At 41.3% G+C, this 27345-nt stretch overlaps 1 protein-coding gene across 1 annotated transcript; it reads left to right on the top strand.

Moving 5' to 3' along the window:
* The first annotated feature begins 264 nt into the window (after positions 1–264).
* On the top strand, positions 265–26772 carry LOC138634148 (protein FAM124A). The gene is made up of 4 exons (XM_069720818.1): positions 265–440; positions 4701–4732; positions 20340–21106; positions 25644–26772. The coding sequence occupies exons 1-4, from the start codon at positions 385–387 to the stop codon at positions 26490–26492; spliced, it is 1704 nt and encodes a 567-aa protein (XP_069576919.1). The 5' UTR covers positions 265–384; the 3' UTR covers positions 26493–26772.
* The last annotated feature ends 573 nt before the right edge of the window (positions 26773–27345 follow it).

Here is a 27345-nt window from a genome sequence, read left to right as displayed (position 1 = left end):
AAAAAATACCTGATGTTAATTCCCTATGAATCAACATGTAAACAGCATTTTGTCTCAAACAATTTTTTTTTTGGTCCACTGTAAAAACTCACATTCAGTCTCGTTCATGTGCGCTACATTTTTAGTTGTCAGATTTCCGACAGTCACAGAACGCATCACGTCAGAGCTCAGCTGACGTAGAGAAACCTTCAGTCGGTCGCCTGTTGCTTCAACCAGTTAAAACCCCGCAGCTCGTGTGTGGAGTCAGAGACCGCTGGATTCAGAAACTCTGCTCCTCCATTTAACATTTAACTGATCCTCCTGTTTTTGAACGCCGTGTTTTTTACTCGTTTCACCGGCAGTTCAAAACAATGCAGCTGAGCGCTGCGCAGCCGACACTCTGAGATGGAAAGAACCTTCCCAGAAGATGACTGCGTGGACTCAGGAGCCGAGACTGCAGGGTGAGTGAAGCAGAAATAATAACAAATCCCCTTAAATGTCTTTTCCTCAAAGCTAAATACTTTTCATAATGTTAAACCTTTTAAAAGTTAAGACGTGCATACCATCTTTTCACTGAGGAAGAAACTAATTTCAAAAAATCAAAAGGTTGTCTAATTTTATTTTATTGTGAAAATCCCACATCGTACACATTTTTTTTTTTTATTCTAGGAGTCGTCTTTTTTTTTTGGTCTTACAAACATTTGTGTGTAACGATGTTTTAAATCAAATTGAGTGGCCTTGAAATTGTGCTTTAAGCAAGACCTCATTAAATTAGCAATATTTTAAATGAAGTTTGGTTTATCTCAGAGATACATGACGTAACTGAATTTGTGCCCCTTGCACAAAACATAGAAACTGGGGCTAGAACAAGACAGACTAAAGTCATAAAATAAGTTTTATTTTGAAGTGTTATGCTCTTCTTGGATTTCCTCCTTGTGCCAACATGTAATATCTGATGAGGGCATACGGTTGATAATCCTAATCGTTTGGTGGAAAGTTAATCGCCTCATTTCCTGAAATAATCTGCCAATAGAAGATTGTTTGGACAGTAAGGAGAGTAAATGAATCGTGTTCCATCTGTTTCAGCCTTTAAACAAAGATGTGCCTCGGTTTCTCCTGCGGTATGTGACTGTTGGATGTAATGTTGAAGTGAAGGAAGTGTGTTTGTGCTAATGAATTAAAGGACAGTTTCACATTTTTGAGGTCTATATTAAAACACTACAGGTGTAACTTTGCAGGCAATACATCACATAGTTCTCTTCCAGAGTTTCAGTACTGTAGCAGGTGTATAACTGACTATGAACCATACCAACTGGATTCATCCAATTCATCTCAAAATACATTGGTTTAACTTTGTGATGGCACACAAATAATGATTTCACCTTGTCCATGATCACTTCCGCTGCAATTACTTAAGAAATGAAACTCTTAGTAGCCAGCAGGATGAATGAGTACAGAGAGGCTCTTTCATTGCACATGTGAGTAAACTGTATCAAGACAAACTCGGCAAATTGTGAACCTATCCTTTAAAGACATTATCAAAACTGGAGGCTTGTGTTGTGATTTGTGTAATTAGCCAAAGGACAGACAATAAGTAAATGAACTGTGACTGTTTACCCAAATTTCATGTATGGATTGTTGTTCACAGTGGCCCATATTTAGGCCAGTTTGTGTTTCTTTTTGTTTTCTTAGATGCCTACCTGTGTCCACATTACTCCTTGAAGGCTCACTGTGGAATAAAGAGAAGTTTAAAAGACTCAGATCCATCAAGTGAACCATATCAAACATTTATAGTATAATTTCTTTAAATGATAGGACCACCAGTGACGGCCAAACTTACTGTTTTACAGACTGGTATAACGCAAGTTGCTCTCTTAAGTGTGTTATTGAGAGTACTTAATAGTAGCCTAAACATCATAACGTGCAATACGTCATTGACTTTTGGTTTTACTACATTTTTCAGGCTTAAAATGGAAGCGTTTGAAGGCATCTGTAAGTCTTATACTACATAAAGTGTTGTTTATTCTTAAGGACACATTGCTCATTAAGTGACAGGTTTAATATATCAGTGTCAGATTGCAGCCAACAAGCAAATTTTTCTTGGATTTTTAACACTTTAAAAGTTAAAAATGAAACAAAATAGACTCAAGAGGCAGATAAACAACAATAAAAGCACACAAGAACATATCAGGATTAAGCAAACAACCTTAGTAAAATGTTATATAGCAATTTCATAAAACAGAATAGACTAACATTTAAAAAGACAACAAATTATCAGGAACACATCAGGAAAATTAGACTCTTTACTTTTAGATTGAAAGTTATTAAACTGGGAAATGTAATCTGACTTCCGTACATCAATGGCCCCTGTTGTCAGAGCCACCTGGGACTGTGGGATCTCACTGGCCGTGAACTGGAACCAAACATCTTAAAGTGTGTGTGAGAGAGAGCATCTGTTCACGGGGAGAGAAGCAGCACAGGACCCCCGTGGAAATTGCTGATGTAAAAAGGAAAGGCAGGGACATCCAGCTGCTAAACCAGAGAGCTGCCTCTTCACCATATCGCACCCTCCACCTCCTCTGCCTCACTCCACTTCCTGCTAAGCTCACACATCCACCGTATTTAGTCCTCATTCACCTCACACTGTCTCTGCTGTCCCTGAGTCACACATCACTGCCTTCACAGTGTACTATTGTAAAAACAATGTCGTTTTTGAGTGCCTTTTTTCTTTATATTTTTATCACTTACAGTTAATTGATATATATTTTTAAACAGGCTGAGAGAAATGATTGAAGAATGAAGCTTTTCTGCATTTTGATTTTTTTTCCATTTAAGTAAACTGAATAAATTTGGGTTTTGAATATAAGGCATTTGATGACATCACATTGAAGCTCAATAAAACTGATTGGCAAAAGAAAAATAGGCTAGTAATTTAATCAATCTATTGATGCAGCGATGCAAGTTTAGCTGCCAGTAAACATCTTGCAGACGTTTAAATAATGACTGTCCTGGTGGAAGTCGTGTTCTGGAGAACAGAGGTCAAGTTCAAGGCTGTGATTTAAACATAGAAAATCATGGTTGATTTTTTTCCATCTACAGCCAGTCAACATTGGATCATTTTAAGCATGACAGTGATCCTTCCTGAACATAACTAGAGGCTCACTGTAGAGGTGGCAGATCATAAAATGCTCACATGCGTCATTGTTTGGAACAGTCATAGAGGATTTACGGTTAGTTTCTGTCCATCTTCATCCTTCTGTCATCTTCCTCTGTCCCTCCTCTTCTCATCGCTCGCTCCCTGCATCTCCACCCTAATCAAACAAGATTTTAGAGCCCGTCAGGTCACTGTGAAGTCAGACCGTGTGTGCCTGACCGGGCTGCTGCCTGTCTTCGCTTCGCTCTGTGTTTATTGACTTTGGACGCAGATGAAGCGAGGCAGCGCGGCCAGACTGAGAAGGGCAGGCGAGATGCTAACCGACACTGCTGGGGGAGTCCTGCCAAATACTCACACCCAAGAGAGTCATCATAACAGACCAGAAAGTGCACACACTACGACCTCCAGCTCCTCTACGAAGAGTCATAAACCTAAAAAAGAAAGTCTTTTCCTCTATGCACGCAAGGATGAGTCTGTGCCTTTCATTCTCCGTTCCTTTCCTGGAACCTTTCAGTAGTTAATAATCTGCTCTGTATTGTATATATGTCTTTTCTTTCACTCCCCGTGCCAGCATTTCCCCCCGTTTGTACCCCATCATCTTCTATCTTTCTGTCCTCACCTCTGCCTCTTCCCACACTGCTTTCTACACACCGCTAATGCCCGTTAGTTAGATTGATAACCTCCTGCTGCAGGAAACAAGACTTGCTCCTCTGTTTCCTGCAGCTGCAGGGGCCTTATTAGTTTAGAGATAGAGTCACAGAGAGTGTGTGTGTGTCTGTGTGTGTGGAGGAGCCGTGTTCTCCGGCTGTCAGCTGACTCCTGCGGGACTAATATTCTCAGGTTGTGTGGTTTACATGTGAGCTGAGGTTCCATGGACGGTTCAGGGATTATAAAGATGCAGGAGGCAGGTTAGCTCCTCAATCTGTCCTGTTGTATGGGAGCACACGTGTCTTGTGTGGGAAATTACTTAAAATGACAGAATTTGTCTCTAATCTTTGGAGATTATATTAGCAGAAATTGTATTTAATCAGATTAGGCACGTCTCTTCTCTGAGTGAGAGTTTATGTGGAAATTTGGATGAGTCCATTGAAGAAGAGGAAGAAGAAAGGGAGTTTTACGTAATCTGCAAACTAATCAGTGACACAGCTGTCAAAATAAATATTATAAAGTACAAACGATTAGCTTTCCCTTTGACATATAGTGGAATTATGTCATAGACATGCAGTTGCATGACATAGATGTATTTAGGTAAAATGAGTCGTAAAAGTAGCTAAAAACTGAACTTGAGCATAGTGTAAGTAGTACCTGAGTAGATGTCCTGTGTTTGATCCCTTCAGATAGAAACCACTCTGAAATGTCCGTTTGCATTTTTGGTGACCTTTCCAGCTGGACTTCTCCGACTCTTTAGCCAGATGTCAGCACTTTATTTGAAATAGGAGTGTGTCATCCTGTAAATCATGTGGACTGCACTTCACACTGTAACATAAACTCCTTTCTCCCCTCTCTGTTTCTTGTCCTCTCGTTCTCTGTCCACCTCTTTTTGTCTCTCCTCTCCTGTCCTCTGCAGGTCTGATTACAGTCCCTTGTCCTCAACGAGCAGTAAGTAAAAACAATGGCGACATGAAGGAATGCCAACAGTGACACACACACAGATCAGACCATATCTCCCTAATACACACCGACAAAATAAATCCAGGATTGTGTTTGTGTGTTTGTGCAGTCTGTAAGGCCTACAGTAGATTTAAGGGAGGAGTCTGTCTTTGGGTTAATAGAAAGCTGCTTCATTATATAATAATATATATAATATTTTCTTCTTGGCATGCATAACATTTTGCACATTGGATTTAGTGAATGGTTGGATGTCACCGGAAAAAACAACATCTGTATTGATCGGGCAACTAAAAGAGAAAAAAAATGCTTAAAAAAATGTACGGTTTGGAAAGGATGTAAATTTCACATGAAAGAACATGTCTTGGTGTGCTGAAAACACAAGACGGGTCAAAACTAAGGATATGTCTGGAACATGTACGAAATGCAAGAGAGCTTTTAATTTGAAACAGATACAGGAAGTTGCAGCATTTAGCCGACCAATGGTGTGTCTTCCTCAATCGGTCATAGCTGGCAGTTGTGGTGAAATATGAAGTCATCGCTTGCTGCTGAGTTACTCATCTTGTGCGTTTGTGCACTTTTATGTGAATGTGTGTGATTGTAAGGATTTGTGTATGCAGAGGTCACGACTCCTCTTCAGTCTGGTTGCCAGGTCTCTAAGGCCTTTCACAATGCCAGGATTATATCTAATGGTACCCCATTAATCTGGTCCACAGGAAACTGTGCTATCCCACCCAGAAGTCAGGAAGTATAGCAACACACACACACACACACACACACACACACACACACACACACACACACACACACACACACACACACACACACACACACACACACACACACACACACACACACACATTGATCCAGTAGTGAGTGTCTGGTGTGTTTTTTTCCCCCTCACGTTTCCTGTGTCATCGCTGTATCTGATGAGCTCCTGCCCCCTATTGTCACTACTGGAAGGCAGAGCAGGAACAAAATGTGCAGCAGCACACGAGAACTTTAAATACACGCTGCAGGAGAGTGTGACCACGTTCACAAAGACACTGCAGGACAACAACTACTGTACACAGTGACTGTACATCCTGCCTGTGTTTAACTTTCTCATATTTACAGACTGAAAGCATTTTTAAATGCAATATGATTCCTACCATTTGTCTTGGAAGATATTTATTTCTGATTGGCTGGCAGGTGATAGTTTACTTTGTCTAATAGGACACTTCCCTTTAACCGGTGGTAACCATAGCAACACTTTAGAGTGATGCCACATTGGCATTTAGCTGCAACAGGTGAAATTAATTTGCCCATAAATTGACTGAATGGACAACAACTGTACCTTATTTGTAACCATGGTTTAAAGGGCTGTTTTGCACTAATTACAAAAAGTATACTGTTTATTTTTCATCCCCCTCCAATGGTATAAAGGCACAGAGATTGTAATATTCCAGATTTCAGATTTTAAGATATATCGGTCGCTGATATTTTTGTTATCGCCCTAAAACAATCGAGGTGGATTGATTGGAGGAGGATTTTGCTCCTTCTTGAGATGGGTCTAGTAGCTGGATGAACCTGAATCTGCCTAAAATGCAATCAGAGCTTTAATCAAACAACTTCTGCTTCAGCGTCTGTAATTTTAACGTGAAAAAGAAAACGAAAAGAACGAGGAGACACAAGTTGTGACTTATACTATATTTTAAACCTTGATTGCCTTTCAGGGAACATGTCTTGCATACCTGTTCTTCACAGAGTTCATTCAAGTTAGTGTTAAAGACATGTTGGAGTTCTCAACAGTTATCACCTCTTAAATGGTTTAATATCACTGGAGGTCTTCAGGTAGTACTAGCTCTTCGTCTAATAGTAGTTCTGTGTCTCAGTATGAAAACAGTCTTTCTGTGGGATGTGTTCATGTGTTATGAACAGACAGACATAAAGTGAAAAGAGCCCCATTGGTGCATTAGTCAAACTGACGTTCATACAGATGGTTTCAGCTGAAAGGACTGGACAGATGGACACAAACTACGGTGGCGACAGACTTTCTAAAGATGCGAAAGGGGAAAATGTTCATTTGTCTGAGCGCTGTGTGTGGCAGCTCGTCTTTGTCCTCAGTGTGTCTTATGCATGTCTGCGCGCAGTAATGTGTTCATTTTGCAAAGGTGCATGTAGCATCAGTTTCTACTGAAGTATATTTAGGTTTGGGTAGAGAGTGCTGTCGTGTTTATACAGGTGGTCTTAACCCCTGAACTTTGACCTCAGCTCAGAGCAGCCATAAGCCCCCTGGACACACACTGATATCATGTTAAACCATCAATCTGACTGTCTATTCTCTACTGGAGGTCCTGGGTAATGGAAACTGTAGGAATCCAGCTGGCGCAGTCTTGAAATGGAAGCTTTTAAAAATATTTTGGAATCTAAATTTGATGATCATTAAAATGCCAGTTGTCAAGGACAGTGAGGGTGTTACTGTTAAATACCGAGCACCTCCTCTGGTGCAGCTGAGCGTGAAGCTATGTTACTTTGAAACATAGTTTGTCTCTCATTTGAAGCTTTTGTAAGCTCAGTCATACCGCTAACAACTTAAATAAAAAGATTTCAAATATTCTTGCGAAAGTTAGTTGAAGCTGTAATAAATGATGATAATGAAGTTATCATAAAATAACATCTGAGTTTAAAGAAAAAGGTTCTTCTAATCTTTTCCCATTGTAAGTAAATCACATGAAAAGTACCAATGAAAACCCAAACCAACACTCGTCTTTGGCTCTCCGCTTGATGTACACTCATGTGCTTAAGGTGCAAATCTTAAAAAATATGTTGCAAGTATTTAGTGTCACTGTCCTTAAAAATGGAAAAAAGGACTCATGCGAACACAGTACATAGTTGATTTGGGACCGACTATTTATTATAAAGTTGGTCTAGGAACTACATAAATTCTATGAAAGTGTCAAAGCTCTCAGTCTACAGAAACAAATGCACAGAGCCTGTATTCAGCAACTGTGCTGTTTAGACTGTCGTGAGTTTGTGATGTCACAAACTTGCGCTCATGTTATCCTCACTGACCAACCTTTTGTAAGAAAACACTGTGCAATCCCTCTGTTGCAGAGCTAGCAAGACAGAAGAAGACACGGGGTTGGCCTGGCGGTGTGTCACTCAGAAGAGAGAAGAGAGGGTCATTGATATCAATGCTCTTTAAAGACAGACAGAAAACAGCCTGTTCTTATTGGAGCTTAAGTACAAGACGTGAAACTATATTTAGATGGTAATCGTGACTTCAACCACAAAAATATCCTCCTATGGATATCAAAACTGTAAAAAAAAAAGAACACAAGGAAAATGTAAAATACGGGCCTTTTAAAATAAGAATTTTATAGTGCCATTTGTCCTAATTTATCTTGTTCTACAAAACAGACCACAAGTTAATGAATAAAAACATCCTCCAGGACTCTAACATAATTACTTATTAAGATGCAGTAGTTTTTTTTTGTGTGTAGCTTTGAGGAGGGGTTTTATCAGATATTACATCAAGTAAAAAGTCCTAGAAAGGCAGCTAGCAGTTAAATTCAAAATTTAGTATAGCCAGTCTGGAAAATGGATCAAGTGATACGATTTCTAACTTCACTACTGCAATTCTGCCACTTCTGCATTAGGAAAAAAATATGTAAATCCTCTATGGAGTCTTGAATTTGGATTGTACAGTATTTTATCACTTACAGTTAAAGTTGATGAGTGGAAATTGTAGTTGCAACGACAGTAACGTGATATGTGTGAAAAAAAAAAAAAAAAGGCCGGTTGTATTCTGTCTTTTTATGTGTTGTGCAGCTGCTGCGTGCTGCATCTTCCAGCGTTCAATTGAAGGTAAAAAGGTTTTGATTCAAGAGGCTTCAAAGTGTGGAGTCCCACCCCAAACACTTAATCACATGACCTCACTCTCTATTGGTCGAAGCAGATGAGTGTCCATTCAGCCTGAGTGACCTGTGACCCTGCCCCCTATGGTTTTCAGCATGTGCGTGTGTGTGTGTGTGCATGTATGTGATGCTGAGGGGGTCGGCTGTCAGAGTAATGAATGGTTTTGGGCCAAATGTGGGGACTATAACAACAGAAAGATGCCAAGCAGAGACACAAATATACTAATAGAGATGCAAACAAATAGAGAGGGGACATGCATGATTTGTCACACTTGATCCAAACAATATTCTGCAGACTTATTTATTACGTGCAGACGTTTAGTCCGGAAAATTTAAACCGCACTCGACATCCAAAAGAGAAAAACTTGGATGAAAGATGAAACGAAAACTCGAGATGCATTCAGAACATCCAACTTTCGCAGGTAATTGGAAGCAAATAAAAGATTGTGAGAATATTTCTGGCCTTGGAGAGAAATCAAGAATAAAAAGAACATTTAAAAACAGTGAGTGGAAGTGAAATCATGCATCAGCATATTGAACAGTTCAGTGAGTCTTTTATGGCACAGACAGCGAGACAGGATTGATAGTAGTCTGACTAAAGGCTGGGAGTCGCAGAATGATGGGGGGGAGGGAGGGGATCAGTCTGTCACCAGAAGATGTTTGCTTGCTGTGATGAAGTGAGGAAACGTATATCATGATGCATGCATCCTTTACGTCATTCCCACTTGAGTATAAAATCGTATAAAAGTCCCGATCGATTTGAGTTGGTGGCATGAAATTTCAAAAACTTTCTGATACTATAAGTCAGTACCAAATGCTTGTTCAGAATAATCATACGATATTTCAATAAGAGATCATTTGTAGGTGAATAACAGTTTTTTGATATGATGGGTTGATATTCGAAATTTTTGAAATTAGACTCCACGGTGAGGCTGCGTCAAAGGGGCGATGACTCAGGTAAAGTATAGGGATGAGAGGTCCGGACCGTCCGGAGCCTCGACGCTGGTGGTGATGGTGGAGCGAAGAAGGTGAATGGCTGATGAGACTTCGATTAAGTCTCCCGAAAAATGCAGGCGGAAAAATCATTGGACAAAGATGTCAGGACAGAGAACAGGTGATTTTGACAGCGTGGAAAAGTGGAAGTGACCGACAAGATAGCATAGAAGGATTAGTACTTAAGTGGAATTTAACTCAAACGTGAGGCAACAGATCTTTCTTATTGAACTTCTGCATTAGCTTCATTTCCTGATTTAATTTGAATATTTTAAATTATATATAAGGAAAATTTCAGGAATGTCACTAAAATGTAAAATTACAGGAGATAACATCTATAGTCGGGTCTTGGTGACCCATGTAGTGACTTGTAGCATCCATAAGTGAATTTAGAAAATAGAGACTTCTGAATGACACGTATACTGACCACTTGGGGCAGCAAGCCCAGCATAAGCAGCCCCTCTGTGTACGTCTACTGAGCGTTTGTCATGTGTCTGTATCTCAGGTCATGTCAATCATGCTCACCGTGCTGTGTTCTTTTCGCAAGCGGTAAAACGATGACTCTTTTCCACAAAATTAAACTCTTGGCTCGTCCAGGCGGCCTGTGTAGCCACTAATGCCTGAGGACCAGTTGTGTTATTTCTGCTCAGACAGGCAGCAGATCAGCAGAAACACATGTGCATTAAAGTTACTCCAAGTCCACTCTCCAAAATGTCTACATGACCCTCACTGCTGTATTCCAGCTGTTGGATTAAATATTTACTGCTCAAAGTGCCGTAGCCTGTAAAGTTTTACTCCCTTCCCAACAATAACTGAAGATCTGACCAGAGCTGTGTGTTGGCAGGAATCTGACAATACGATACATTTCACGACACAGTGGTTACACTTCAATATAATGTGAGCTTTTAGGAAAACTATCGTAGTATGAAGAACACACCACCATATGCATTAAGTCTGAGTAAAATCTGTTTTTTTATGCAGTCCAAACAGTGAGATCTACTTTTGCATTTATCACAGTGATATCCAACATCAGATCTTTACTTTTTCTGTAGTCTGAAAAAATTGCTACAAATCTTTGCATGTAAATTATTAATTAAAAATCAATGCAGCATTTTTGAGAATCAGTACAGTATCATAAAAGTTATTATCACGATACTGATGTGGTTTTGAGTGTCAGTTAGAGCTTCTGAACATCATTTAGATGTGTAAAAGTCGCATATGAGCAGGAAGACAGATTAATAAATAGAAACGAGAATGCATTAAGGTGATTAAGGTTTTTAAGTTTAACATTTTTAAGATTTAAAAAAAATCTTTACGTTTCCTAATTACCTGAACCCCAATGCACTCTGATCTGACAGTGTAGAGACTGTTGCGATGATAAAAAAATTAAAAAAAGAACAAGAAAACGGTTGAAAAGATCTGTTTAATTATATTATCTCAAGTTTAATTTTAAATTATTTTCTTGTGCTTCTGTTTGTGTTTTTGCTCTGGAATTGGCATTGGAATTACACAATGTCTAGTGTGTGTGTGTGTGTGTGTGTGTGTGTGTGTGTGTGTGTGTGTGTGTGTGTGTGTGTGTGTGTGTGTGTGTGTGTGTTTCGGTAAAGTTTTAGAGTTATAGACTTCACTGTCAGGTGTCACCATGGCATACTTACATAATCTAAACATGTCCTGGTTTAATTCCCAGTCTGTGTAATAGTGGCAGTTCTTATAAAGCTGGAGTTAAATCACCAGTGGAGTCATGTACATATTTAAAGAATGGGCTATGAGATGAGCAGATAAAGGTTGACTGTGGAGAAGACTGACTTACAATAGCTGTGTTACTTAAAATGAGAAGATTACAGTCTTCAGCTTCCACTTGTTCATTCTCATCCTGAGCAATAAACTTGGAGGAGAAAATACAAACAGTGTATCACAGTTTCTGCGGTCTGCACCTGCTTTGTTTGTAGTCCCAGCTTGTATTTACATATTTACAGAGGTGCACGTCAGCTACGTGCATGGACTCTGAAGTGTAACCCATTAACACACTATCTGAAATTCAGCTTTAGTATATATCTTTTCACTCAAATTTGAATGTCAATATCAGCTTTAAAAATCCCAGGTAAACTCTGCGTCACACTTTAATTGTGCTTAACGGAGATTGTGGTGTATATTCCACCTTTTACGGTTAAGGGGAGTTCAGATCATTCACTACTTCTTTGCTTTTCATTTGCACAGACTTGCATTCACGCTCAGACACTGAGGAGGATGACGCACAGGTCTGTGTAAAAAAGGACAGCAGAGTATCCCTTTACATGGCAAACCACTGGCAGTGATGTCAGCCAAAGCACTTTCAGCACAGTCAGTTTGAATTGGACCTGATGGATCAAGGACCACCCGTAACAGCTCAACACACACACACACACACACACACACCAACTGAAGGTGGTTTACCCCCAGCTGAACGTATGAGCTGCATTCTCGCCTATAAGGCAGCTTCGATTAAGTGTTACCAAATGTGCATCTTCCAAAAAGAGATTTGAACCATGAGGTTGAGATCGCAGCTGTTAAATATGCTGCAGTCGGCTGTTTGTTAATGGTTTAATTGAAGCAGCTCCGTCTGTCAGCCTTGTTCTTGGCCCTTCTTGGTAATCAGTGAGTGAGTGAGGGCTCATTGAGTTCACAGTGAAATGGAACAATGATTATGAACTAGGAGTGATATTGAGATCTAATGTGGGAACAACCAAATGAGGTCTGCGCGTCATTGTATTACTGCTGAACTAAAGTCAGTGTCAATTTATTTCCTGTGTACCTCCAAGTGAACTATTAGTTCTGATCAATTGGTGCATCATCATCATCATCATCATCATTTTCATTATCATCATCAAGATGCCCTGTTTCTCCTCTTTTCAGCCGCGGCTGCTGCCAGTGTTCTCTGTTTTGCATCTGTTCAGGTCGGCCTTGTTTTGGATCAGGTCTAATTATCCTCAGGTCTTTTCCAACTTTTTTGAGCTGGTTTTCCATGGACCTGCTTCTGGATCAGGTCCAAAATGTTGAACCCATGAAGACCTGAAGTTGAGGTGATGACATTCAGCCTTGATCTAACGTGTTGCGTGATCTCAAAGATCAAGCAACTGTGTCACAGCCTCGTCACCTCTTGGACCTTTTGTCCCTCTCCTCAGCCGAGCTGCCTTGTCCCTCGTCTGCTCGGTCACTGAAGGTCACGTGACATCCATGAACTTGGACGAGCCCTGGCTGGCTTCGGTCTGCTCACTAAGCCTCCTCTTCTAATCTTTCCCCACAACAGTCTAATCTATCTGCTTCTTAAGTTTGAAACTAACAGCGGTCTTAAGCCAAGACGAGTGGCTCCACATTTTAGTCTGATTGCTTTTATCTTCTGTGAAACGTTCGGGCCGGCGGCTTACACATACAGAGCCCTTTGTATATTTTACTCTGGGAAAGGAAGTCGGCAATTCCCTTTATTTCCAGGTCCTGCTTATGTTGCTCTTTAGAAGTCATATCAAGAATGAAAAGCCATGTTAGTGTCTTCTACACGACAGAGTGAAAAGGCTTGTTACTTCTCATGGTGTCAACTTGTGCACTCCAGTTTAATTATGTGCAGAAATGCAGACTTGCACTTTTGCTCATGCATGTTGGACTGAGCTGGGAAATGCAGCTGACGAGCAGAGAGCGCAACAGAAGCTTTCAATTTCAGCTCTTGCCTCAGAAGACAGTTATATATTAGTTGGCACTTTAACGCTATCTTTGTGTGAGAACTGCTTAAATGATATGGTTGGAGTTAGTTTATATTTTTCTGGTAACTGACAATAAGTCACGTGAAAAAAAAACCGCTCACATATGTGTATTCACAATTTTCCAACGACTTCCTGAAAAAGCTGTAGTTTCTAGGAAACATGAGCACAAGTAAACAGTGCTGCTGTTGATAGATGGAGATGAAAGGAGATGGAGGTGAAAAATGTACCCAAAGAGAGACTGAAATTTGCATGTGTTTGGTCATTTTTTAAATGTAGTTACATGGTAAAATAATAAAACAAAAAAAAATATAGATAGAGTTCTCAGCCACACTGAGGTAGAGGTCTCACATTAATGTCACAAACTTATTGAGGATGTACTTAAAAATCTTTATATCGCTGATGTGGGCATGACAGAGATTGATGGAAAAATGCAGCACCAATTTCAGAGTAATAAGCATAAAAGCTGCTTAAAAGCAACATTTACAGTTTAATGATGTGCTTCATTTTCCCTCATCATACAGCCCAGTGTCACACCAACGCATGTAATACACCGAGGGTGACCAAATCTCAACAAACCAGATGTGGGGTAAAGAGTATGTTTGTGTGAGACAGAGTGGGACATGTTACCAATGCTGAGAGGTAATCTTAAGTTTTGATATGTTTATCCAACCTGGAATTAACTAACGCAAACTAAATACAGTAAGAATAAAAGGAACATGAAGTTTCACAGTAAATGGTTTTATGTGGTGCCAAAATACTACGACATCTGCTGACCTGTATGGTTGGGATGCTGCACAGTGTGGTAAGCATGAGTTATTTCAGCTACTGTTTCCTTATCTTTCTGGGAATCATCTTTGGGTATCGATGTACCCACAGTTTCATTCTTCTCTTTTTGCACCACACATTCATAGTGAGACTCACTTGTACTGTGTCGCTTCACAATGTGAATTTGAGACATAACTCTATCAAAAAAAAGGAAAAAAACTTGGAGACTCGCATTCTACCATCTTCACCCAGTTAGAAATCAAGTCCCAGCTGCTGAATTTCTGTGCAGTGACCACAAACTGCAGGTGTCTTTTCTTAGATGCAGTTGTTTGCCGCGTGTTTGGTTGCGTTGCTCCTCCACGCTGTCTTGACCATGAACCTTGCTGTTGTGACATGTTGTTCAGACCAGTTGTAAATGTTTCCTGACACTGATAAAGCCTACTTCTACTGTTCTTCTGTGACATCACCACATTCTCTTCTGTGACATCATCACATTCTCTTCTGTGACATCACCACATTCTCTTCTGTGACATCACCACATTCTCTTCTGTGACATCATCACATTCTCTTCTGTGACATCATCACATTCTCTTCCTTGAACCTCAGAAGACCACTCTACTACTTAATGTTTCAGAGGCGGCTCTTTAAGAAATGTTTCTCCCAGCGCTTGAATAACACAACTGATTTTGTGCACTTCACTGTGGTTTACAATATGGTATTACCTTATGGTAAACACTGAGACAAGTGGAGACATACAACCCTCCATGCTCACATTTACACCTACAGGCCTCATTGAATCCACCCTGCACGTGTTTGGACAGTTGGGTGGCTGTGGCTCCATCTCCATCTCCTCCTGTCCACAACACGTCAAAGTTTCATTGTGTGAAATTCTGAACCTTAAAAGATGAGCAGACGAGGGCCTCACATGGTAACTCTAGATACCAATGTGTGTGTGTGTGTGGTGGGGGGGGAGTAAAACTGGATTTAATACAAACTGGTGGAATACATTCACTCTTAATAAAGTTTTTCTTTCTCAATGAACCTAATTTTGTAACATTTTTTATAAAATTATGAATATACTTTTTGTTTTTGCTTTCATGGGTGTGAATCTAAAGGTTCCTGTTGGATCAACGTGTTTTTAGTATTGTGCTCTTCTGCTTTCTCTCTGTGTGTGTGTGTGTGTGTGTGTGTGTGTGTGTGTGTGTGTGTGTGTGTGTGTGTGTGTGTGTGTGTGTGTGTGTGTGTGTGTGTGTGTGTGTGTGTGTGTGTGTGTGTGTGTGTGTGTGTGTTTGTGTGTGCTTTCAGTTACTTGATGTATAAAAGATAATCAGTTTCATCAGTAACTACAACCAATCAAAATGTTGGACATGGTCTCAATATGTGTGACCATAGGTATAAAAATACTGTGCAGTCCCACATAAAGTGGGATACCACTAAATACACCCACCAGTCCACTAGAGGATAATGTGTTAGTGTGAAGGTTGACATCACCTCGTCGTGATGGGTAGATACACGTCACATGAAACAGGTCATTGGACGGAGGCTATTGTCAGAAGTTAGGTTGAGCGTAGTTTGCTGGAGAAAACCGTGAATTTTCACCCAGGTAACCCGGGGTGACCTGTAGTGGACTGGCAGGTGTATTACACGCTAACACCAAGTACAATCATATCATCTCCTTGCAGCTCATTAGCAAACGTCTCAAAGCCCAGAACTGGTCTGCAGCGTCGTGGCTCACAGGGTTAAGACATATCAGGCTTTGGAGTCACATGAAATAATTGTTGGTAGGATCAGTTCATTGTTTTGGCTTTTCCAATAGGATTTTTAGGCTATAAGAAAATTATACAACAATACCTGACGTTTTACAGAGGAAACTTTGAAAAAGAAAAAGTGCTACAAGTTGAATCAGAGACCTTAAGAGAAACTTAAAGTGTGCAGTTAACGTACAGAAATTCATATTACACTGAAGACTTAATTTTCTTGGCACCAATTAGTCAAAATGATGTACAATTATTGGAACTTTAAAAAAAAAAACATTTTATTACCAGACGACAAAGGGGCCCCCATCTTGAATTTCCCCCTTCAGTTGTTTTGACTTAAACTGAGGGCCAAACTAGCTAAAGCGCCGACTGCAGTACTTGTGCACACACACACACACACACACACACACACACACACACACACACACACACACACACACACACACACACACACACACACACACACACACACACACACACACACACACACACACACACACACACCCACACACACACACACACACACAAAAGGCGAGGTTGAGTTTTCGCTGCTAATCACTCTCATATGTGGAGGGGCCACTGGAAGGCCTGTTGTTTTATGTCACGTCGTCATCTGTGGGTTCGGCTGTGAGCATGTGTTGCCGGTTAACACTTGAACACATAACCAAGGTGAAAGTCTCTGAGAATTAGAAAAGATAGGTCTGTCTGTAAATAAGCACATTTATTGTGTGTGTGTGTGTGTGTGTGTGTGTGTGTGTGTGTGTGTGTGTGTGTGTGTGTGTGTGTGTGTGTGTGTGTGTGTGTGTGTGTGTGTGTGTGTGTGTGTGTGTGTGTGTGTGTGTTGAGGATGGTCGGACACATGCATGAGTGTGAATGTGGTCAGTGGAGTCAGAACATCAGTTTTAGCTCAAAGACTCAAGTGGATTAAGAGCTTAGCGACACACTCATCCAGAGCTTTCCACACAAACCCCCCCTGGTTCTCTTCACAGGATCGGGGTGACTTAATCTTGAATTCATTCTTCTCTGTGACAGCTCCCCACTAACACATATTGCCAGAGGAAAGCGTCAGCTTTAATCTAGATTTTTAAATGTTCAAATTTACCTGAACTGCTGTTGTATGCTGTATATTTCCTTTTTCTGCATGCATTTAATGTGATATAATTAAATCAAAAATATATTTTAAGAGGAAGAAGGAGTGACAAAAACAATGTTGAAGTGATACTAATCTAATATTACACGTTAGCTATAGTTGCAAAAGTAACAGGAACACAGGACATAAAGATCAAGTTTCTAAGTATGCGATGACAGACGTATGACTTTTGTCTGCAGTCCTCTGTGGCAGCGGCCCGAATGCACCGATATGGTGTTATAACTGAAATCAATGAAAAAGCTGCATTGTGGCCTTTACTATCAAACCAAAACCAATGACAAAATTTGGGCCTTTTGATTTTGACCAATCAGGGCTACAGACACAAGTCAGCTGGTACACAACATGACAAATTCATGTGTGCCTTTAAACGTTAAACAGAAAGAGGGATGAACTAATTTCATATTTGATATGTCCCAGTCATCCATGTGTTTCAAACAGTGGTTTGTTTCTAGGTGTCAGTCAGATGCCAAGGGGACAGACACCGATTCTAATGCGATGAGACAGAAATAAAAACGGTGTGTGGCCTTCATTGCGTGTGGGAGACATTTCGTGGCCTCAAACACAAACTTAGATTCGCCCTTAATCCCTACTTCATTGCGGTTATGGACTCTGAAGAACTTTTGATTAATGATTAGACATTACACAAAATGTATCAGCAAGAAACGAAGATGTTTAGGAAGAGTTTGGATGAAAGATCTTTTGATAATACCTCTTTATTTGTTTCTCTGCTTCCTGTATTTGTCTAATAAGGAAGAAATGTGACAATTCAGGACAAAGATCTCTATTCCTGGAAGATTCAGTGAGAGTTGTGTATACAGCAGCAGGAGTTGCTATTACTCTGTGTGACAGGACAAAGTGTTGTGCAGTAAATACCCTTAAGATCCCTATTATCCCTGTGTTTGGTGTCTCGATGCCGGCTACATGTGAGGCAGACAGACAATGATTCTAATGGGATCAGGCAGATGTAAATGAGGGTGGTGTGTGTGTGTGTGTGTGTGTGTGTGTGTGTGTGTGTGTGTGTGTGTGTGTGTGTGTGTGTGTGTGTGTGTGTGTGTGTGTGTGTGTGTGTGTGTGTGTGTGTGTGTGTGAGTGAGTGAGTGAGTGAGTGTGTGTGTGTGTGTGTGTGTGTGTGTGTGTGTGTGTGTGTGTGTGTGTGTGTGTGTGTGTGTGTGTGTGTGTGTGTGTGTGTGTGTGTGTGTGTGTGTGTGTGTGTGTGTGTGTGTGTGTGTGAGTGTGTGTGTGAGTGAGTGTGTGTGTGTCCTGGCATCCAGCTTAAACTTGCAGTGGATCTCTCTTGATCCTGTGGTTTTTATCTCTTCAGACAAACTGAGTCACACAAGGACACTATGTGTTGGCTTTGATTGCATCTCATCAAATCAGAATTTAATATCAAAACTGCTCATTGAATCTGACTCCTTTCAAATCCCCCAGAGAATAATTCCAGTTTATATCAACCTGCCATATTTTCCTGACCAATTGGGTGACTGAGGCAAGATTTCATCTGATGCGGATTGAATCGTAGCTAATTCCACCAAGCCGGCAACATCAGTATAACGTTGTGCGCTTTTTTTTGGTGACATGTCAAAATAATACCATTACAATACAATTTTTAAAAGATGGTAAAGGTCAAAACATTTCTAATGTCCTAACTGCCAATTTATAAAATAGCCACTACAACAACAAAAAAAAGACAACGAACAAAATAATTTCATATTTTCCCCTTACATACAAAAAAGTTTATAAGGAAGTAATGAAATATCATAAATTCACCACCACTGTGAACTCTCAATGGTCTCAACTGCAGCCTGAATATGTTGGCATAGCAAGTTTTTTAAGTTATGTAATGTTTTCATTCTTCAGATTAGTTTCTACTGAGCTCATAAAAAGAAATCAACTTAGAACTAAAAATCAACTAAAAATTCTCAAATTTTAATTTTACACAAATTTATAAGAAACAGTGTGATTACCATTTTTTCACATTTTATACTTGTCATCACACTTATCACCTTCAACAGATACCTGTTAGGAATGTGTCATTGTCACCTGATCTTAACATTTTGAAAATGTCACCTCTGGTCAAGCAGAAAGTGTCCTTTTGCAAAAGGCCAGTGGGACTCATGAGACAGAGGCCGTCCCTGTTTGGCCTCTCTGTTTAACAGAAGGATTCTGGCAACAGCCAAACAGTCTGCTGTGCCAGGGACAAGGAGTCTGTGTGTCCTTTCCCAAAGCACAAATGAAATGGGACAAGTCCCCCGAGAAATCAGATAAAGACTGTTGGAAAAGTTCTCCAAAAAGAGAGAGCGAGCGGACATGCAGATAAGAGGAGATAGTGTGAGCGTTGTAACACGCAACAGGCAAGAATGAAAAAACTGCTGAAATATGACTGTAGAGTTTAGAAACATGTCTGTGGTGGTTTTGCAGCACCTGTGTCACGGCGTTGTGCTTTTCCGGATCAGGGGTGCACCGAGAGGTTCCACCTGAATGCACCGCTCCTGCTGTGGTCCGGAACATTCCTCCGGGCTTCAATAATGACTCCTAATGGCACTAATGAGCCTCCACAGAGGGGCTCTGCTCCACATGGGTCTGGAATAAAAGAGGGACGGGGGGTTGTGGGGAGTGGGGGGAAGGTAAACATCGAAATTAGATGTAAAATGGAGCTAGATGTGGAGAAGTGAAATGGAGACGGTTGGGAGCGAGAGATGAAGAGGGAAAGGATGGGAAACCTTGGACAAAGATGTAAACAGAGGAAAGTGGAGGTGGAAGGTTGATAGAAGGAAAGAGAAATGTTGGAGGAAAAACAGCCCCAAGTATTCCAAGCAATTATAAAGTCGAAAGACGGAGGTGGTTCTGTCGTACTCCTACAATTTATATTTGATTTTGATCACAATCTTACAACCGTTTTAGTTGTCTTACCCCATTCTTACTTAAAACCATAATTTCTTTGACCCAACCGTGACCCATACTGTGTTGTCACTTGTAGATATGGAAAGAAACCATTTAAAAAAAACAACTAAAAACTAAACTGTAATTGAGCCTAATATGGAGTTTTGTTTTCAGGCAACAGGGTTTTAAAAAAGTCTGGAAAACTGAGCTTTACAAAACAATGCAAACCTTAGTATTGTCTCATTCAGGGTCTTTTAGCTTTCTGCTTTGCATGCCTGTAACAATGTCAATGTTCAAAAACATTGATTGCACTTTTATCTCCTTTTCCCCACTTCTTCCTCCTCACAATTAGTTTCCTTTCTCCTTCTACCTGTTCCTAAATCTCTCTTCTTGTCTCTTCCATGTCTGCTGGTGGAGGTGAGCTATCAATGGGCGAGTTCCAGGATCCCTTCCTCGTCAGTGTCCATCTCATCGCCGACCCGGGCCACGGCAAGTACCTGCAGCATGCAGCCGATGCTGTGCTGGCGTGGGTTCACCCCGAGCTGCAGCTCTTCAGAGTCTCTGAGCGGGCCTCCACCTGCCAGCGGCCCCGGCCGAAGCGCCATCAGAATGGCGGGGCTGCCACGGCCTGCCAGCCAGCTATGGCGGTCATCCTCTTCCTCCAAGAGGCGTACGGCGGTGAGGAGCAGATACTGATGCTGCACCGCGCCCTGCAGAGGCCGCCCTGGCGCTACCACCACACCGAAAAAGTCAGCAATGGCCGGCGGATGTCGCCGCTGACTCCGTGCAGTCAGGACTTCTTCACTCTGTCTACCGGCACGCCTCTCTGGGCCGTGCGCCAGGTCCACTACGGGAAGGAAATCGTACGATTTACAGTTTATTGTCGCCATGAAAATTATGTGGACATGGTGCGACTGTACAAGCTGCTGCTTCAGCGAAGGATAGCTCAGAAGAAGGAGGACTTCTGCTTCTTTGTGATATACTCCAACCCTGACATGGAGATCCAGTTGTCATTTAAGAGGCTCCCACGGGGTCAGAGTCCATTGGTGCTGGAGTCTGCGGTGATGGAGGTCAGGGTACGGGATGTTGGAATCCTGGTGCCCCTGCTGCCAAACCCCTGCAGCCCGATCAGTGAGGTCCGCTGGCGGACGGAGGACTACGATGGAAATAAGATCTTGCTTCAGGTAAGACTTTTTTGGTTTTAGTTTTCTCGTGTGCAAAATTTTGTATCCTTCTCTGCATCTGAAATTACTCTCTCAATCGCTCATTCATTATAATTGACTATAATACTAGCAAAAATAGTGTGACTCATTGCATTGAGGGGTTGGTCGCAGAAACTAGTGTACATTTACCTAATATCTGCAGTTACTCATCAGGATACCCCAAAAAACTATGTAATCGATTTCAATTAAAACTAATTAAAATGGAAAAGTGATTTGCTTTTGGTACCATGTGACCTTTTTCCTGGATTTCCACAACAAATCTGTCAGTATGAAAAGTATGATATTTCTGTCAATAAAATAGGTGTTATCTCGTAACTCTACAGCGTTTGCCTTAATTTTGTGGAAGACTTATTTGCATGCAGATTAGAGCAGATTATAACTAATACCCAAAAAGTTTAAAGACAAATCTTGCTAAAGAAGTCCGCTGGGGGAACAAGTACAATATACATACAATATTTATACACATGGGAAAATCTGTTTGTTTTGATGCTCTCCACAATGTTTTTAATGTCGATCGCAGACAAAGAAGAATTTAGTCGTTTTAATGGAGGCCCCAAATTTGAATTAATCCATTCACCCATCCATCGATTCACTCATGCATTGACTAGAAGTTTGCCTTGTATACTGTAACTGCTTCATTTTGATTACACATCAATGACTGCTGCGAAGAAAGCTTGTGTGTCAACAAACACACACACGCATTAAGACCGACGTTGTCAAAAGCTTGTTGTCAAAAGGGTGTCAGTTTCAGAGGGGATGTGTGTCCAGGCAGAGGGAGATAAGTGGCTTTGAAAGTTCAAGCCGATTAAGCTGCCGTCCATTACTGGGATTGGAACAGCGCTGAGAGAAACAATGAACTAATCTCTCATGACAATGGACCATATGCATGATGCTTAGCTGCCACCTGGACTGAAGTCATGTGATCCTCCACAAAGTAACACGTACAGCATGATACACTTGACTTTGTGTCTCATGTCAGTTTGAAAATAGTTTCTCATCGGCTTCTGTAGTAAACCGTCTCGCGTCTGTATGGTAGGCTCGATGTGAAGCCACAGCTGATTAGCTTATCTTAGCATAAAGACTGGAAACAGACAGAAATTGCAGTATGAAACTGCAGCCAATTATGAGGGGTAGTGGTAGTGAATCCAATGTGGAACTGCCGCAAAGTGCAATACCACTGAAGGCCACTCGAGGTCGGCTCCAAAAAGCATCTGGCTCCATAGACTCCCATTCAACTTCTCTCATGAAATACACAATCAATAAAAAAAAATGTCACCAGTCATTATGGTGTCTTTGGCGAAGGACAGTCCTTCTTATTAGTGTTCTGGCAGTTCATCTGAAAATAATTCCATCATGAATTACTTATTAGGCCTCAAAAAGTGGTATGTTTAGGGGCAACTCTGGTTTTATTGACATATGCTGTCCAGTCAGGTTTCTGCATCAGGTTTCTGCTACAGGTGGGCAGGCGTAGTGTCCTCAGGTTCCCAATCAGATCGAGTCAGATCCACTGCTCGCTCCTCACAAGTTCATCCAAATATGGTCACTTCTGGCTCCAAAGGGTCTGATATGGCTCCACATATTACAAAAGCAAACTCAGTGGAGTTGACTGGGGACTGGAGAATGGAGATGGGCATTTTTGTTGAAAAATTAAACAGCAACAATTAATTAATTGTAAAAACAGTTGAAGTCCAACAGCCACGACCTAACTTCTGAGCAGATGAAGAATTGTGTTTATTAGCTGAAATTTAACAACATTTTCTTGCTGCTGCAGTAGTCAAGGATTAGTGTTCAGTTATGTTCATGTTTTTGGCTCGCTGAGGTCAGCTCTCCGACTGACCCGGCAGATCCTTAGATAACTAAAGCTTTCAAAAGTAAGGGTCTGGTCATCGCCATGTCAACAACCTCATTATCCAGCACCCCCTGCTGCAACTCCTCAATCAGCATTGTAGCATGTCCTCACGGAAAACTGGACACATCCTGTCAGGTCATATTAGGAGATGTGAGGCACGCATGCTTCCACCCAAGCAGGCGCAGAAATAGTTTCAGTAAATAACTGAAGTTGATCTGCAGCATCTTTGGAATCACAACATACAATGCATAAATGGCAGCATGTACGGCCTTCTTCTTTACTGTGTGGGAGAGGTTAATTTTGTTTTTTTTTACATAAACCAGCCGATCAGTTTTGTCTCCTCCTTTCACCAGTGAGAGTTCTTACAAAAAACTGTCCACAGGTGCTTATGTCAAAGGCTCCACTGTAGCCCACTCGCTACCGTACTATGAAACGGTGGACAGATTGTTTGTAGCGTCACAAACTGAACTCATTTCACAATCAGAATTTAATTGATTTGCTATGATAACATGTGGAAAGTGGAAAGAAACCGTATGATGAAATTAATGCATCCCCTTTCAAGTTAGCATACAGCTCAACCGGAAGCTCGCTGTATCCGGTGGAGATCTTCAGTTAGCCTGCTCTGCATAGAGAGCGTGCTCAGTTTGTATTTATCCAGCCAGAACGTCTCACCAGACACCAGACTTAAAACTGTATTTATCTGGCAGTGATTGGTTTAGCCATCATTACGTGAACTAATTTGGCAACTACTGGAATATAACAGACATTCATTAACATAGAAAAGTCCTGCACTGTGGTTTAAACTAAAAAGCCTAAAGTCAAACTAAATATTTTTTATAAATTAAAACAAGGTGTACTATATAACTGAGTGTAAATGATAGAATGTTGCATATGCAGCGTACAGTGTGGTGTATTTGTCATTTACACACTGTGTACAGTAATTATTGTGGAGAATGCCATCTTTTGTAATACGTATTACTGGAAGTGAAAATTTCAAGGAAAATTTCCTCAAGATTAAGGTGACATCTGCAGATAATTTGTTTTGTTTGATCAAACTGTTATCAACAATGATAATATGGTTAATATTTATTTTTTTCATGCAGAAAAAAAGGGGTACTCTCATATTGAACCATTAAATGTTAAATAAAATCCTTAAATGATGAATCCATAATCATTTTCTGTCAGCTGATAAATCAACTGATCATGTCAGCCCCATTCAGGATAATACATGTGATGACTGCACTGTGTAAGTGTTGGATTCAAGCCATGAAGAAGAATTATTTATTAATGTTGTCAGAGTCAGTTGTTTCCTCAGCCTGTCGTGAGGACGTGGTAAATCACGGTTCAACTCTGCTCTCATTCTCAGCAAAGTTTAACATTCGCTTTAAAGATATTTATCGTTGTTGAACTTAAACATATGGAAATCTGCAAACTGCCCTCCCTCCCTCTGCGCTTAGAAATAATTGTCTTGAGAGCTGGTTTGGGGAAAGTTATTGCTGTGGCCTGTATTGTCTGGTTGGAAAGGCAGATGACGGAGCAAACACGGGAACAGAAACATGGAGAAACTATCAGCAGCGAGATGAGGACGGAGCATTTCAATATGCAGAGAGGAGGAAATCACAGACGAGAAGCTGAACTGACAGAGTAATGAAATGAATACTGCTGCAGCTGTACTCCATGTTAAACACAAGAACATCGCTTCATACGTTTCCAGACCTGCTACCTTGTGGATGATAATTGACTGTAGATTTGTGGTAAAACACAGATTCTCTGTGTTTTGAGATACTTTGGTTCATAAATGGAGGTGTGATACCCGCGGGGCTCCTCTGGATGCTGATGGCTTCTCCAGCTGCTGGTGTGATTCATAAAGTGGCAGTGCTGAGAACAAGGGGGCGTGTGGGGGCTTTGGTAAAGCCTGGGGGTTGTTCCCTTGTTGTATCCCTTCCTCCTTCACTGTGTCGCGTCCACTTCGTGTGAGGAGCACCTCGTTGCATGAGAATCGACAGAAGGAGGTTAATGGTTTTGAATATGCACCTCGTTCCTTTGTGTCCCCTGTCACCACATAATTCACCACATGTATTGAACATAGAACAGAGTCCAACAAATCTCTTGGTACAAACAAGTGAAAAATCTCTCAAACTGCCATTTCAGAGGTCAAAAATGATGATTAAAGCAAATATTGTGTGAACCTCAAAAATGTATCACAAATCTGCCGTTAGGATCATCAAAAATCTGGATTTGGCAGTGACTGGACTTTAAAACTAGCACAGAAAAAAAACCAGATACAGAAAGGAAACTTCAGATTTTCAAGATAAAGAGTTTGAAACTAAACACACCTGAGAGAGATTGGGGACATAGACCGAGTAAAGTTTGGGGACAGACCTGAGGCAGATTGAGGCATCAAGGGAAAACAAATTGGAAATGCAGTTTGATTGTCAGGCTGTCAGCTCTAAAAGTATTCTAATATTCAGTTTTTTTAACTGAAATAGATTTGATGGTTTTGCAAATGGTTCCTTTGCAAAAAAAATTGGACTAATTAGATTTTCACTGCTTCTTCATCTGCCTTTTTTGCAGTGCAGACTGTCTGATATTAACAGTAAAATACATAACAGAACATATTCTTACTGTTTTTTTTTCCTTCCTGCTCAGGTCCAAGGAACACACTTCAAACACAGACAGGATCTCTGCCACATATCATCCAGCGTCCCTGAATCAGCCTCAGCTCCGTCCACCTTCACTCGGACCGCCACCTCCTACAGGAACCGCCGTTATCACCAGCGGGTGACGTCCCGTCCCAGAGTCCACCAGACCTCCCACAGCTCGCTCTCTCAGGCCTGCGAGGAGCCGGACGAGCCGGAGCAGTGGCCTGACCGGCACCACCCTGACAGCTGGAGGTCCCAGTGGAGGGGCCACCGGTCCAGCTCCCTCTTCTCCCTTCCCAACCTGGGCTCAGCCAGCTCCCGCTCCACCTGCTCCTCTCCCGGGCCTCCTCCCAGCCCCCATCACAGGACCCACTCCCTCCACCGGAGGTCCTCCCTCGTTCCTCCCTTCCGCCTCAATGTGGATGCTCTGGTCGGGGCAGAGGAGACGGACGTGGACACGGGGCACATAGTAAATCCAGGCAGCAGTGGGGACCTCACTGTGGTGTCCGCGTACATCAAAGCAAGCCTGCCACAGACTTCTTGGCCATTATCAGCCCCACCAGAAGACATCGGACCCTCCCTCTCTCTGCTAATCCCAGGGAACCCCTGCAGGTCAGCCACACTGGGCCGGACTCCATATAGCCTCTCCATGAACAGCAATCCCTCTACCTTGCTGGGGTCTCGACCTCAAAGCACCAGTGTGAACACAAGCGCTACTCCATCTTTGAGCGACCTTTCCATCAACCACTCAGACAGCTGCAGCATCATTAGTGCCGCAGGTGATGAGGCAGACAAGGCAGAAGAAGAAGTAGAAGAAGAAGAAGAAGAAGAAGAAGGCCAAGAATTTTACATCTAATTTATCGATTAAGTGCTGGGAGGACTCACTGTGGCCAGTAATGACTGACTTCAGTGCTGAGACATTGAACACAGCGCTACTCTGCACCCTGGTGTCTGATCGTAAAAGCTGCAGTACAAACTGAAGATGGCACAAAGTTGATCACGTTTCTATAGTATTTGTGAATATTGTTTTCTTGCATGTAGATTTAAGCTTTGTAAATGCCAGGTTATATATTTTACATTTAATGGACCAGTCACATAACTGTGTACAGAAACACTCTTCAATAAAGTTATTTCCCTTTCAGGTAAAGGTAAAGGGAATGTACTGAGCTTTAGTCTCAATTTTATTTACTCTTAGTTTTCATTAAATCAGTAGTTTTAATTTTAAAAATGTAATCATATTCACACAGTACAAGGAGTTTATGGCACCTCTCTCAATATGGGCAATATGAATGTGAATAGGAAATTTCAGACTTATCATACAGGATTAATTTAGTAAACAGATAGAAAAAGTAGCTAAATACGTCCAGATACTATAAAGAAAACTATATTAATGAAGGGAAGTAAAGGAGTTGATGAAATCTCTCACCTGAATCAGATGCCTTGATGTGTCTGCAGTTCATGGGCTTTATTTATCTTGCGGGCTTGTTTGAGTTGTTGTGTGTTGTGATCCCATCCCAACACACCAACTTAAACAGTTGGCAAATGGTGAGGGATGACACCAAAGCTATGTTGCTTCCCTCTAGTGGCTTGGAGTGCAGATGTCCACATACTAACTGCCAAAAAACAACAACAACAAAAAACCTTCAATATTGAGTCTAACAGTAAAAAAAAAAAGAAAGACAACCAAACATTGCAATTCCCTCTTTATT

Source organism: Brachyistius frenatus, unplaced genomic scaffold (genome assembly GCF_029030835.1).
Source record: "Brachyistius frenatus isolate BFR_SWC_R1_liver_20210118 unplaced genomic scaffold, ASM2903083v1 Contig_252, whole genome shotgun sequence".
NCBI classification, from domain to species: Eukaryota; Metazoa; Chordata; class Actinopteri; family Embiotocidae; genus Brachyistius; species Brachyistius frenatus.
This window is presented reverse-complemented; position numbering and strand designations above follow the sequence as displayed.